This window comes from Eptatretus burgeri, chromosome 10, assembly GCF_056783735.1.
Source record: "Eptatretus burgeri isolate ZD-2024b chromosome 10, Ebu_testis_v1, whole genome shotgun sequence".
Lineage (NCBI taxonomy): Eukaryota > Metazoa > Chordata > Myxini > Myxiniformes > Myxinidae > Eptatretus > Eptatretus burgeri.
In genome coordinates this window covers 87,877,120-87,889,652 of record NC_140970.1, presented here as the reverse complement: position 1 = coordinate 87,889,652, position 12,533 = coordinate 87,877,120, and the positions used below count along the sequence as shown (strand labels likewise).

The window sequence follows — 12,533 nt, the reverse complement described above, 5'->3', positions numbered from 1 at the left end:
CCAACAGCTTGTACATGTTGCTGCATTGGAGCCTGGGAAGTAACTGCTGAAATCTATATCTCCGGGTTCTTCCCGCCATCTTTGTTATTTGTTCCTTTCACAATTCTTTCGAATTCTTATCTATTTATTTATTTAGTTCATAATTCTCTTTATTCATACTAATTCTTGCTTTTTCTTCTCTTTCATCTCTTTTACTCTCTATTCTTCTCTTTCGTTATCTATCTCTCGAAGGAGAAGTGAATTCTTGCAACAATTTTTCTGTAAGGCTCACTTGGCTGTGCCTGGATGGGTTTGAGGGTGGTGGAGTAGCGGCTGAAACCCGAATCCCGTCCAGGTTCCTCCTGATGATTCCATCTTTGCTCTTTACTTATTTGGGTTCCTTCTTGATCTTCCGTTTCAGTATGACTCGGCTGGGGTTTGAACTGTCGACCGTTCGGACTCGGAGTGGATGCTCCAACCATTACACCACTGAGTCTGGTAAAACTGTAAAACTGCGCCTCCGCACACACAGCTAACCTATATTTCTCGGCATGTACTCTTTTACAAGGCAAGAGGAATGTTGATGTAAATCACGAATCTGGTATTCCGATTGTGCATCACAAGCTTACTGCGCAGCTCAGAGGCAGTGCCGCTCAACTTCGAGATGTTCCATCTGCGTGTGGTTCCAGATGGAAGAGCATCCAACTGCAAACTTATGAGCTTGGTGCTCATTAGGTGTGGTTCTACATTTTAAAAAAAGAACTGTTTGTTTTAGAGGGGACGTTAAGCCGGCTGTTCCTCCATGCTGGATGCTATGATGTGGAAGTTAAAGATAAGATCTCTCACATCATTCAAAACAAAAACGATAGCAATTTTGTCCTAACCATAACCAAAACCAGAACTTCTGTCCTGCATCAATGAAGGCAATGGTAAACTACCCAGTGTACTATTTTGCATGAGATTGGTTCGGTATCAGTTACTCTCGTCGAGAAAAAAAAAATGCGACGTTGAAATGAACATCAGCAGAATGTGTAAATAAAATATCTAGACTAACAGGGATACCTTTCCTGACCTCAATCAGAATTTTTTAAAAAGTCCCACCCAAAAATAAAAATAGGACTGCATGTCCTGAATCTCACCTGGATGAGGAACAACAGTCACTCAAACCCCCTGCGCAGACCCCAATGGAACCTGTTTTTTTTTTTAATGCCATGAATAAACTTTTTCACAGGTGATGGAGGTTGTAGTTAAGTTTCATCGAAATTGGGCATGTAGTTTCAGAGAAGGGAGCATATATTGTGGGAGGTGGGAGGAGGGGTCAAAACTACTCTCTCCTTTAAGAAGTGCAGATTTTGATGCGGTCGATACACTTTGGTACATCATGGTTGATGAAGGTTGTGGTGAAGTTTCATCAAAATGATGGCATCAGATATGAAGCTTGTGGCCAAGTTTCAGAAAAACCGTGTGTTTGGTTCAAGCGATAATGACTGATGTGTTTACAGACTGACAGACCGACACTCACTCACTCACCTACAGACACTAAAGTCGAGGTGAGCTAAAAATGTCCATTATCTCCCCCTGGTGGTTAAAGTCACTCTTAACGGTTTTGAAAGAGGAGATGAACAGAAGGGATGCTGGTATACGCTTTCACCAATAACAATGTGTTCGGCCAACATAAACCGACAACCTCGCAGTGTGCTTTACCTCCATGACTTCGTGAATGCTTGTCCAGCTCTCCAGAGGAGACAAAATGGCGACCACATTGTGAGCAGCTGTATGGTTTCTCTCCTGCAATGCCACACCACAAAAGAGGGGACACACAGGGTGAGATTCAGCTGTTGAAGAACAACAGCTGCTGAAGGTAATGCAAGGAGCAAGTAATGCGGGAATAATGTAAAAACTCCATTCTACAATCACCTTATCCATCTTGTATATGAATATTCTCAAGTGTTTTTACATTATTCTTTCACAGCTGAACCGTAGCACCTAGAGGCCCCAAAATTTGTGATGGAACTTCAGAATCTGGGCAAGGTTTTGGGCTACCCTCCCCAGGGCAAACACCCCACCCTTATGTAGTTCTGAAAATGAAAGAAATAAAATGGCTGGGCCAATCTCCAAATGATTTTGCATAAGTACTGGGGGTAAAAGTCAAGGGCACCAAGTCCCCCCTACCTCCCCCCCCCCCCCAGGATTACCACTCGCCCCCAACAAGGAAATTATTTGTATGTATTGTGTGTACGTCTGGAAATCATCGAAAAGGAACAGCTGGGCCAATCTCCACCAAATTTTGCCACTGCCAGGAAAAGCTCACCCAGCCAGGCAGCGCCAGGAACCTCCCCCCTCCCTACCCCACCCCCGGGCAACCCCTTTTAGGGATATAATAATCACAAATACACAGCTCGCACGGTGCAAGTCGAACACAGATTGTTCAAGTACAATAATGCGAATGAGGATGGTAATTTGGTGCATCTATCAGAATCCTTACTATAATTCACAGACCGGTGTTTGTTGCACTACTCCTCCGACAGTTCTGGGCTGATTTCATCCAGACTTGCTATATCGGATCAGCATGACCCCAATTAATATATAAGGTGGTTTTTATCTTTGCCGGTGGTCTTTGGGGTGGGGGGGAGGGGTTCGGGGGGGGGTGCAGATTCTTTCTCAGTGTAAATGTTATTGTGGAGCACTGCCTCCAGGTAGAGGCAAATTCCCACCATTTACAGAGCAGTATTCCTGTCTCCGCGTGTTCCAGCGTAGTGAGGTGTTTTGCATTATAAGCTGTATGTATGTTTTTTTCTTTATGCACATAACTACATGGATTATTTTATATTATTTTGGCATTGCGGAGCTGTCAGTTGCCTATACACTGCCCAAATAAAGGTATGCTTCACAAGAACGTGTTGTAGGCTCAGAACAAGATTGCCCGTAGGGCAGGTACTCTGCTCGTAGGTTATAATGGATGGAATAACCACAGATGAAAACAAATAAGAGTAGCGGCCTGGACTGAAAAAGGCCTCTGTTTTAGAAGATACCCCAACCGGAGGTAGAACCAGCTAAAAATGGTATCATTTTACTCCTCTGGATGTCTAGTTTTCAGGAAATGATGTTGTAGTTGCAGCAACTGTGTACATGCCAAATTAACCCCTTCCTTGCGGACATCCATGTAAAAATATTGGGTCCACTGTAAGGGGTGGGATGAATTGAAATCATTGTTACTTTGCAAACAGTGGACCTAAAATTACAAATGACCCCTCAAAATATTGGTCTTAGTTCTACAAGGCTATGTAGGTGCCGCCATCTATTTAACCTTTGGAGAATCTTATCTTTATCCGAATCCGTGAGTCCGGTGGGGTGTTTCCGCTTCTCGGAACAGCCGGTCTCTTATGAGTTTGTACGGGCGCATGATTCGGTATCCAGTTGCGCACGGCTGTTGTTTTGGTGATTGTGGCATTCCCCAGAGTGCACGTGTGTCAGCTCCAGCCATCTTGATCTTTGCCGACCAAAGACGAGCGCTCTGCCGATTGCAGGTAAATTTTTAGGTAGTCGATCTCGTCGAAAAAAAAAAATTTTGAGATTTTTTTTTTCTACCCTTATTATCAGTATTTCCATCGATATGTTTGTCTGTCTGTCTGTATGTATGTATGTATGTCTGTTTGGTCCAGTGCTCCGTTAATACAATGACGATTTCGATGAAACTTGGTTGGTAGGTTCATACCATGACCTAGTTGTGTGCAAATGATAACCGTTGCTATGGACACCACAATTGCCTAGCAACGGACCTTTGAAATTTAAAAAAAAATCTCAAAAATTAATTTTTTCAAAAAAAAAAAAAATCGGGCCACGAGCGACTATGGGCAGTACATTCAGCCATATGGTCAAAAAATTCCAGCCGGATCCTATGAAAACTGTCGGAGAAGATAGACTTTGAATGAACCCTGGTCGAAAACAATAAAAAAAAACGAAGTTCGTTATATCTCAGAGACTATGAGTCAGATATATGAAACTGGTATGGTAGAGGTTCATGGTATGTCCTAGTTATGTGTGAGAAAGAAGCGTTGCTATGGACCCCTCCGTTGCCTAGCAACGGCCAAAAAACCTCTAAATGTGGGGGTATTTTAACGAAAAAACAATCTGCAGCATTAACCCTTGAAGCTAGAATCATGAATTTTTTTGTGCTTAATCCTCAGGTCATTCCCCATCGAAAGGGCCCATCACGTCATGTCCTATTGGGTAGTCGACTTCCCATGTCCGCCTACCGGCTTGTCTGTGTTATCTGTGACTTTTAGGGGAATTCTGTGTTCAAAACAATCATAAGGTCTCTTTGAAGACACAGAGCAGGTTGTGGCATGTAATAAGGCCTTCTTCCCTCATTAATTAGTAACCTTGCATTTTGATTTTGAATCCCGGGTCAGCCAACCTCGTCCCTCCAAACAACTTCAGCTGTACAGTATTAACTTTTGGCTGACTTTCATTAATATGTTCATATGTGCATAATTCATTTGCTTCGTGCTGTATCTTGTAAACTTAGGTCACATAGGATTTGCTTGCCCTCTTTGGGCTCGTGCGTGTTCAACCTCGACTCCAAGTTTGGTGTATGAATGTATGTGTGAGGCCAGGCTGTGCGTCTTTCAGGAAAGGAGATTTACCTCTCCCATGAACCACCCACAAAGAGGAGGCGAAGAAGTAACCCTGACAACTGTGTGATATGCTGTCAACCCCTCAACTCCAGCTGTCCATTTGTCAAAAGTCCAACGTTGGAAGGTGTGAAAGCTGTTATTTGTACTACAGAAATATGTTAGGATGATGTACATGAGAGAATTCTGGAAATCAAAGATGACATTTTAAATGGAACTCTTGTTGCAAGATACCACACAAAATGCAGGGCTTGGGATACGTCTGCCAGTCATCTAAAGTATGCGCAAAATCAGACTTCGTCTGGTACTTCCGTTAGCGCATGTAGTGACACGCCGGAGACGGTTGGGCCAACAAGACTGTGACAAACTGATACGTCTATGTTTAACATCAGAACTGATTATTTCATCTGTGGGTCATCAAGCGCCAGAAAAGAAAAGCTGACAAACATTTATGTGGGCACTGGGGTATCAACACGTGAACGTGTCATCGCAGCAGCACTGGGAAGAGACGACAAAAAAATTCACATGCAAATGTTGTCAATTACAGACCTGTTTGCATATGATTGAAAATATCATAAGACATGCTATGGTCACTATGTTTCAGAACGAAATATCAAAGCTGCCAGGGCAAAGGCTGAAGCACTAAAACCCTGTCTGATTAAATAAAAACCACTTGCGTACGTTCAAAGATTTGGCAGATATTGTGCAAAAACGAACAGTACGGCTGCTGACAAATCTTTCCCTGGATTTGAGCTCTGTCACCATCGTCTTCGACCGCTATGATCATCCATCGTCCATCAAAGCAGCAGAGAGGCAACGCCAGGGTACCTCTGTTTCAGAATTACCCACGTACCAAATCCAGGAAAACAGACAGGTCCCAAACTATCGCAGGTTTCTGAAAGTGGCCAGCAACAAGGCATGTCTTGCCAATTACATCAGTTAATACATTGTAGATCATGCAGGGGAGTACATCCCACATGATAAATGTATCATTTTGGCAGGGGGATTTACTGATGGAAAACTTGTGAAGGTTGTGACCTCAGTAGGCGTGACATACTTGGAGAGCCTCGACTCCAACCAAGAGGAAGCAGACACTAGGATGATTCTCCATGCGTGCAGTCTCTCCCAGGGCAATGACCGCCTAATTATCTGCTGTGATGATACTGATGCCATGGTCCTTCTTGTGTACTACCAAAGCAAAGGACAGCTAAATGACTAAGTATTCATGTATGCTGGACAATCTGGCAAGGAGCGGTACATCCCAGTTCATGAAATTGTGGACCAACTTGGTTTGACAGTTTGTGGTAGCATCCATGCTGCTCACGCCTTGACAGGATGTGATACGATGTGTTCAATGAACAGGATCGACAATAAGACTGCCTACTCCAAACTTGTCAAACACATTGACAGTCTCGCAGGTTTGACAACCTTTCATGAGAATGATGGGAACGTTGCACAGGTGTTTGCATTGTTGCTGCATGGAAAAGAAGGGAAAAGATGTCCAAACTCTAGATGAGATGCACTACCTAATGGCAACGACGACGGACAAAGCAGCTTCAATGCTTCCGCCCACGGAAGATGCGTTCAAACAGCATGTCCTAGGTGCTAAGTACCAGACTAGGATCTGGTGTAACAGTCATATTTCGAACCAGGAGGAAACTCAACCAGTTGGTCATGGCTGGAGTGCTTGTGATGATGGGGGCATTACACCGACTATGTTCTCAAAGCCACCGGCTCCAATCGAGGTGCGAGACCTCACTCACTTGTACTGCAAAGATAAGGACTGCTTTAATGGAAGGAAGTGTCATTGTCAGCTTGCTGGACTTCATTGTATTGATGCCTGTTCATGCACAGAGTGTCAAAATCAAAATAACACACCAGCAGGACAGGATGAAAATGAGATTGACACGTAGACACAGATGCCAATTTTGGGCACTGTCGCAAACCGGGGGTAACATGCCACACTATCAATTTTGCCTCTCTCTGTCAGTTTTGCATCACTGGGGTATACAGGAAAAGGAATAGAAGTTGGTCTGACACCGATACAATATCTGTTAGGGGTAGGATTTGGGACGATTTGTCCGACGCTACCAAAAGTCACTAACTTTTCAGTTTTGATGGGTTTTTTTTTACCCTCCAACCCTTGGATTAGCTCTAAACCCCGTTGAATGTGTTATCTAGTGTCTATTACACCAAATAAATTAAAATAAAGAACTTTGGTTGAATTGAACTTGGCTCATTTCAATGTATGTGGAGATAATTGAAACTGGCAATTTTTCATGGATGTCCGCAAGGAAGGGGCTAATTTGGCATGTTGTACACAGTTGCTGCAACTACAACATCATTTTCTGAAAACTAGGCATCCACAGGAATAAAATGATACCAGTTTTAGCTGGTTGTCCCTCTGGTTGGGGTCGATCTAATTTTCCTGAGCCTGAACCGCGACTCTAAAAGTGGATTTCTTTATGCTTTAGCTTCCTCTCCCGCACCCTTTTGGAGCATCATCGCCACTAGTGCTTTATGACTTAACCTACAAATCTACCAACTCACTTGTTGAAATAGGCATGTATTAGAAGGCAAGATGAGGTCTTCCCAGGGCACAAAATATCACTTCGTTATTTCGGTTTAAATTTCGAAGATCAAGTTGCAATGTTTTCAAGCTGAAGCATGTGAACGTTTTCAGGTGTTCCACACCAGCATATTTACCCTAACGGTTATTTGAAGGACTGTCAGTGATCCCCAGACATCTTACAGTTGCAGCACATTTGTTATGGTATTGCTTTCAAAAACATGTATCCCGTGAGGTTGCACTTTATCACTCCAGTCATTCCGAATATTACTGGTACAAAGCAGATTTTCTTCCAACACACCTGTGTGTGTGCGTGCATGGATGATGAGGGAGCTGGACACAGCAAACGTTTTTCCACAAGCCTCGCACACATACGGCCTCTCACCGGTGTGCCGTCGCACATGGTATGTCAGTGTGCTGGCTTGCGTGAACCGCTGCCCGCACGTTTCACACACATATGGCCGTTCTCCACTGTGTTTTCTGGTTCACAGCAAGACAGATAAAGATGATTAGGACACTTTGAGAAGGTCGGCACAAAGAAGTGACATCATGAAATGCTGGAAGATAGTGAGGTGATCAACATTAGTGAACTGTGAGATGATGAAAACACTTTGGGCAAAATAAGAATGTCAGGACATCGAGATGGCTTTTTCTGAGAAAGTATTTAAGGTGTTTCTGCTTTTCATACAGTGGCAGGCAAAAGTATTCACTCCTACCAAACACGCCACATTAAGCTGAATTTTGTAGAAACAATTTTTTTAAATGAACTTTTTTTAAATTCATAACCGAAGAGATCAAACAAAACAAACACTGTTATAGCCGAAGGAGGTTACACGTCAGGAATACCTGCAAAAAACATGTACACATAAAAATTCACTGATTGTAAAAGTATTCAGCCCCTTAGGTCAGTACTTGGTGGAAGAACCTTTTGCAGCAATGACTGCTACGAATCTTTGTGGGTCGGTCTCTCCCAGCTTTGTCCAGTGAGATGGTGAAATGTTTGCCCATTCTTCATATGAAAATTGCTCTAAGTTCTGCCAAGTTTTATGGAGATCATTGATGGACTGCAATGTTCAAGTCTCACCATAAATGTTCAATTGGGTTCAAGTCAGGACTTTGACTGGGCCACTCAAGAACATTTATATTTTCTTCTTATTCAGCCACTCCAGTGTGGCTTTAGATTTGTGCTTCGAATCATTGTCTTGCTGAAATGAGAATCTCTTACCCAATTTCAGATTCATGACTAACTCAAGGAGGTTTTCATCAAGGATTCTCCTGTACTTTCCACCGTCAATTGTCCCTTCTACCCTGACAAGCTTGCCAGTCCCTGCTGATGAAAATCAGCCCCATAACATGATGCTGCTACCACCGTGCTTGACAGTCGGGATGGTATTAACTGGGTGATGTGTAGTGTTAGGTTTATGCCAGATCTAACTCTTTCAATTTAGAAAAAAGTTCAATTCTTGTCTCGTCTGACCACAAAACTTTTCTCCACATGCCTGCAGTGTCATTAAGATGAGTTTTCACAAACTCCATTCAAGCTTTTAGATGCTTATCTTTCGGGAATGGCTTCTTTCTTGCCACCTGTCCAGAGAGGCCAGCTTTGTGAAGGAACGGGATATTGTTGATTGATGATCATTTCCCCCAATCTTGGACATAGAGCCTTGCAGATCTTTCAAAGTTTATAGTGACTCCCTGAACCAGATTCCTGCTTGCCTGCCTGCTAAGTTTGGATGGGCGACCTGATCTGGGTCGAGTCTGGGTGGTATGATACATCTTCCACTTCCTATTGATGGATTTCACCGTACTCAAAGAGATAATGAATGACTTTGAAATCTTCTTATAACCCTCTCCTGAACGGTGCTTCTCCACCATTTTATGTCTGACTTCTTTGGAAAACTCCTTGGTCTTCATGCTTGCCTTGTTGATTGACCAAGTGAGTTGCACCATAAAACTCCTTGGATAAGTGGGGAGCTTAATTTTTAAGTTTAACCACTGATTACATACAGGTGAAACCTATTACACTTATTTTGTAACCTTCAAACAAATAATTTGCTCCTGAAGCGATTGAGGGTTAATTAGGCAAAGGGTTTGAATACTTATGTAACTGAGAATCATCTGATTTTTTTCTGTAAATCTGACTTATTCACATTTTTTTATGCATGTTTTGGCTTCATCACTTTTAAGTAGTTTGTGAAGACTGTATATTGTTTCATTTGAAAGTAATGTTCTGGTTTTGGAAAACGTACCCCGGGGTAGAGCATACATGGACACGTTGGTGACCCGAGGATCAGTTATTTCATTAGTCTTTGTAATAGATAGTCTTTGGTTCCTTATCAAAGGGCTGCTCAGGGTGGGCATGTGTTGGCTAGGCTGTATTTGACCCTTGTAATATCTCCCCCATCCCCCTCTCTTACTTTCAATATTTCCTCATTCACACCATTGTTCTGTTCAATCCCTCTGTTACTTTCAATCATCCCTCCATTACCCCCATCGGCCCGATTCAATGGTCCACCAATAATCTCCTCTCCATCAAACATCCTTTCAACAGTCCCTCCTTCACCCATTCGGTCTTACCTTCAATCCCGCGGCTATTTGGTCATCCCTCGGTTGTGCGGGGTTCCTTTCCATGTTCCCTCCATCCGCACTTTGCTTAATAACCCATCGGGTGCTCTCACATGCATGCTCGTGTCTCACATGCATGTTCGAGATGTTTGGTGGTCATCGTGGTCTGCGAGGTGCGGCGCTTCTCACAGGTGTGGTTCAGTGCAGAACAGTGTGAATGGGTGTTTTGCGTGTGAAGGAGAGGGCTGGGGGCTCTCGTTGCGCTTTGCACGTAAAGGACAGGGCGGGGGTTTCGTTGAAACTTCCCTCACAATGGCGTGGCAATTTCTACAAGTGGCATCAGGCACCCGCCCCCATCGGCTGCGGACCAATGGGAGGGGGAGAAGGCTTGTGGGAGGAGGGGAAGAAAGCTGATGTGAAGAAGCAGAAAGGCAAGAGAAGGACTTATGACAAGCTCGCGTGAGCAGGGACGAAGAGCGCTCCCGAGCAGACGGCTCAGAAAGCAGAAAGGGAAGAAGCAAAAGGGAGAAATCAGAAGAGAGAGAGAGAGAGCAGAAGGCTGAGGGAAGCAGAAAGGAGAAACGAATGGACAAGCCCGCCTGAGAAGATGAAAAGACTGAAAAAGCTCGTGAGGGAAGGAACAAAAACGTATGAGGGAAAAGAAAGGAAAATTTCACGAGCAGTTGGTGTCGAGCTTCTATGGAAAAAGAATACTCCTTCTACGAGGGTCATCCTGCCCTCTTGATCCTGTCAGCCACGAAGGACCAGGAGGGTGAACGGCGGCACCTCATCGACGGGGATCTGAGGAGGAAGAATTTGAGGCAGAGGAGGGCGAGTCGCACATCTAGCTCACACATCTGGGATGCCAGAAAGGACTCGCCTACTGCGTCCAGGTACCTCAGGGACTGCCCATATTCCCATCACTGTCCCCATCACTTCACATCACCACTGCCCATCTTCCCCATCCTTTTCCTCCACATTCTCTTGTATATTTGTGTGAGGTGAGGCAGACAAGGAAAGACTGCTTTCCTTTTCTCCATTCATTACTTTTATTTTATTTTCAAGTCCTTGTTTTATTCTTCTCCCCTGAGTGAATGATGAACAAGTCTTTTGTTTTAGTAAGATTGAATAAGAATACGTGTTATGGTTAAATCTGCTCTTTAATATGTGCCTTTTTGCTTTCTTGCTTATAAATACTTTAAAAAAATGATTGCTTGCTTGTGTGTTTGTAAAAAATAATTATTTGTTGTTCTTTCCAACCTGTCTCGGTTGTCTTCCTTTGTTGAACCAATGCAGTGCACAAGTGAGGTTTGACAAGATGTTCTACCCCAATAATTTGCTTTATCAGCCAACGCGCACTCACTGTAACGCTCAGTAGTAATCCGAGTGTGCGCTGAGGGCACTGACCTCGATTACCTTGCTGTCCACAGGTAAGGTATCACGCAAAGTAGTGTAACCCTGCCCGGATTGGCCGAGCCAATAGGCGTTCATGGTTACTTAGCAACCTGCCGGTGCGCGGAGTTATCCGTGCCCGGCAGCCTCAGGACCGGGTGTTTGGGAGGGACCAAAGTGCTTCTTCTCATGGCAAGCCTCGATCCCCGGATCCGTGACAGTATCATGAAATAAGTTGAGGTGGCATCCAAATGTTAAAAAATTGTGGGGGTGGGGGGTGGGGGATTTTTTGCACACTGTAGGTAGTAAGGAGTAAGAGCAAATCATAAATGAGGATTTTGGTGCCAATGTAAGGTGATTCTGAGGGCAGAAAGTGTAGAATGGCCACAAAATGTGCAAGTATACGAGAACAGGCAAGACAAGAGGTTATAGTTTCCTTGAAGGTCATTTTTGACCCAGTTGGGTTTTTTTAAACAATTCAATGGTGACATCAAAATAATTGTAACACAAGCTCAATCCACTGCCCTGCCTACCCCACCTTATTAAACCCACAAACTCTAGAGTGAGATTTCAGTGACCTCACCACTCGGCGACCGCATTTGGAGGGAGAAAAACAAAAAAACCAAAACAAACGTTAAATTCAAATGCAGTACAGTACTCTATCTTCTTTCCTTATAATGCTTATTCCCAAGAAAACTAGAAAAGAAAATTCATTTTCTTTTGCTCCTCAGCCTGTGTAAAAATTTCAGAAACAATAAATCTCATTCCTTTTCCTGATTGCTGATATTAAATGGCTAGTCAATGTCTCTCCTGTACTCCATTTGTGGTGTTTGACCGGCTGTGCCGTTTACTTGCGGCCACACGCGTCGGTGCAGCGGACACGTAAGAACGGCATTCATGCAAATAGTGTAGTGCATCTGTGGAGGGAGATGTACCGTGTGTGTATCTTGAGGTTGGAGGAAGTCGGAAATCGTAATCCACACACGGTGCAGGAATATGGCTTCTCCACATCGTGGTGTGTGCGGGCATGGAACACCAACTGGCACTTTTGCGCAAATGCTTTGTCACATTCATCACATTCAAATGGTTTCTCTCCTGCAATTAGGTTTGTTTTGAGAGCGGGCAAAGGGTTATGGGTAGTCCAGAAAGAAATGGAAGGGAAGATTCAATCCATGATAACAAGTTTGACCACATAGTTTTATGCCTTTTTAAATCAGAGCCACTTTTAAAATTAGTAATTTTACAGACTTCAGCCAATGCTCATTTCCTCACTTCATAATGACCCGACTACAAAATGACGAATAAAAAAAAATAAAAACAGCACAAAACAAGAAAATTACCAACGTATCACACAGAGAAATCGGTGCAGCAACAGGTGGTAACCGGTACAATTA

At 43.6% G+C, this 12,533-nt stretch overlaps 1 protein-coding gene across 5 annotated transcripts in view; it reads right to left on the bottom strand.

Annotated features, from left to right (window-relative positions):
- The window catches only part of LOC147019037 (uncharacterized), a 73,675-nt gene that overhangs the window by 33,887 nt on the left and 27,255 nt on the right, over window positions 1-12,533 (bottom strand). For all 5 annotated transcript variants that reach the window (XM_085899220.1, XM_085899219.1, XM_085899222.1 and 2 more), the window contains exons 8-10: window positions 12,075-12,234; window positions 7,484-7,662; window positions 1,684-1,767 (exon numbers count right to left, since the gene is read on the bottom strand). In XM_085899220.1, coding sequence (XP_085755346.1) covers window positions 1,684-1,767; window positions 7,484-7,662; window positions 12,075-12,234 — 423 coding nt within the window. The remainder of the gene's footprint in view (window positions 1-1,683; window positions 1,768-7,483; window positions 7,663-12,074; window positions 12,235-12,533) is intronic.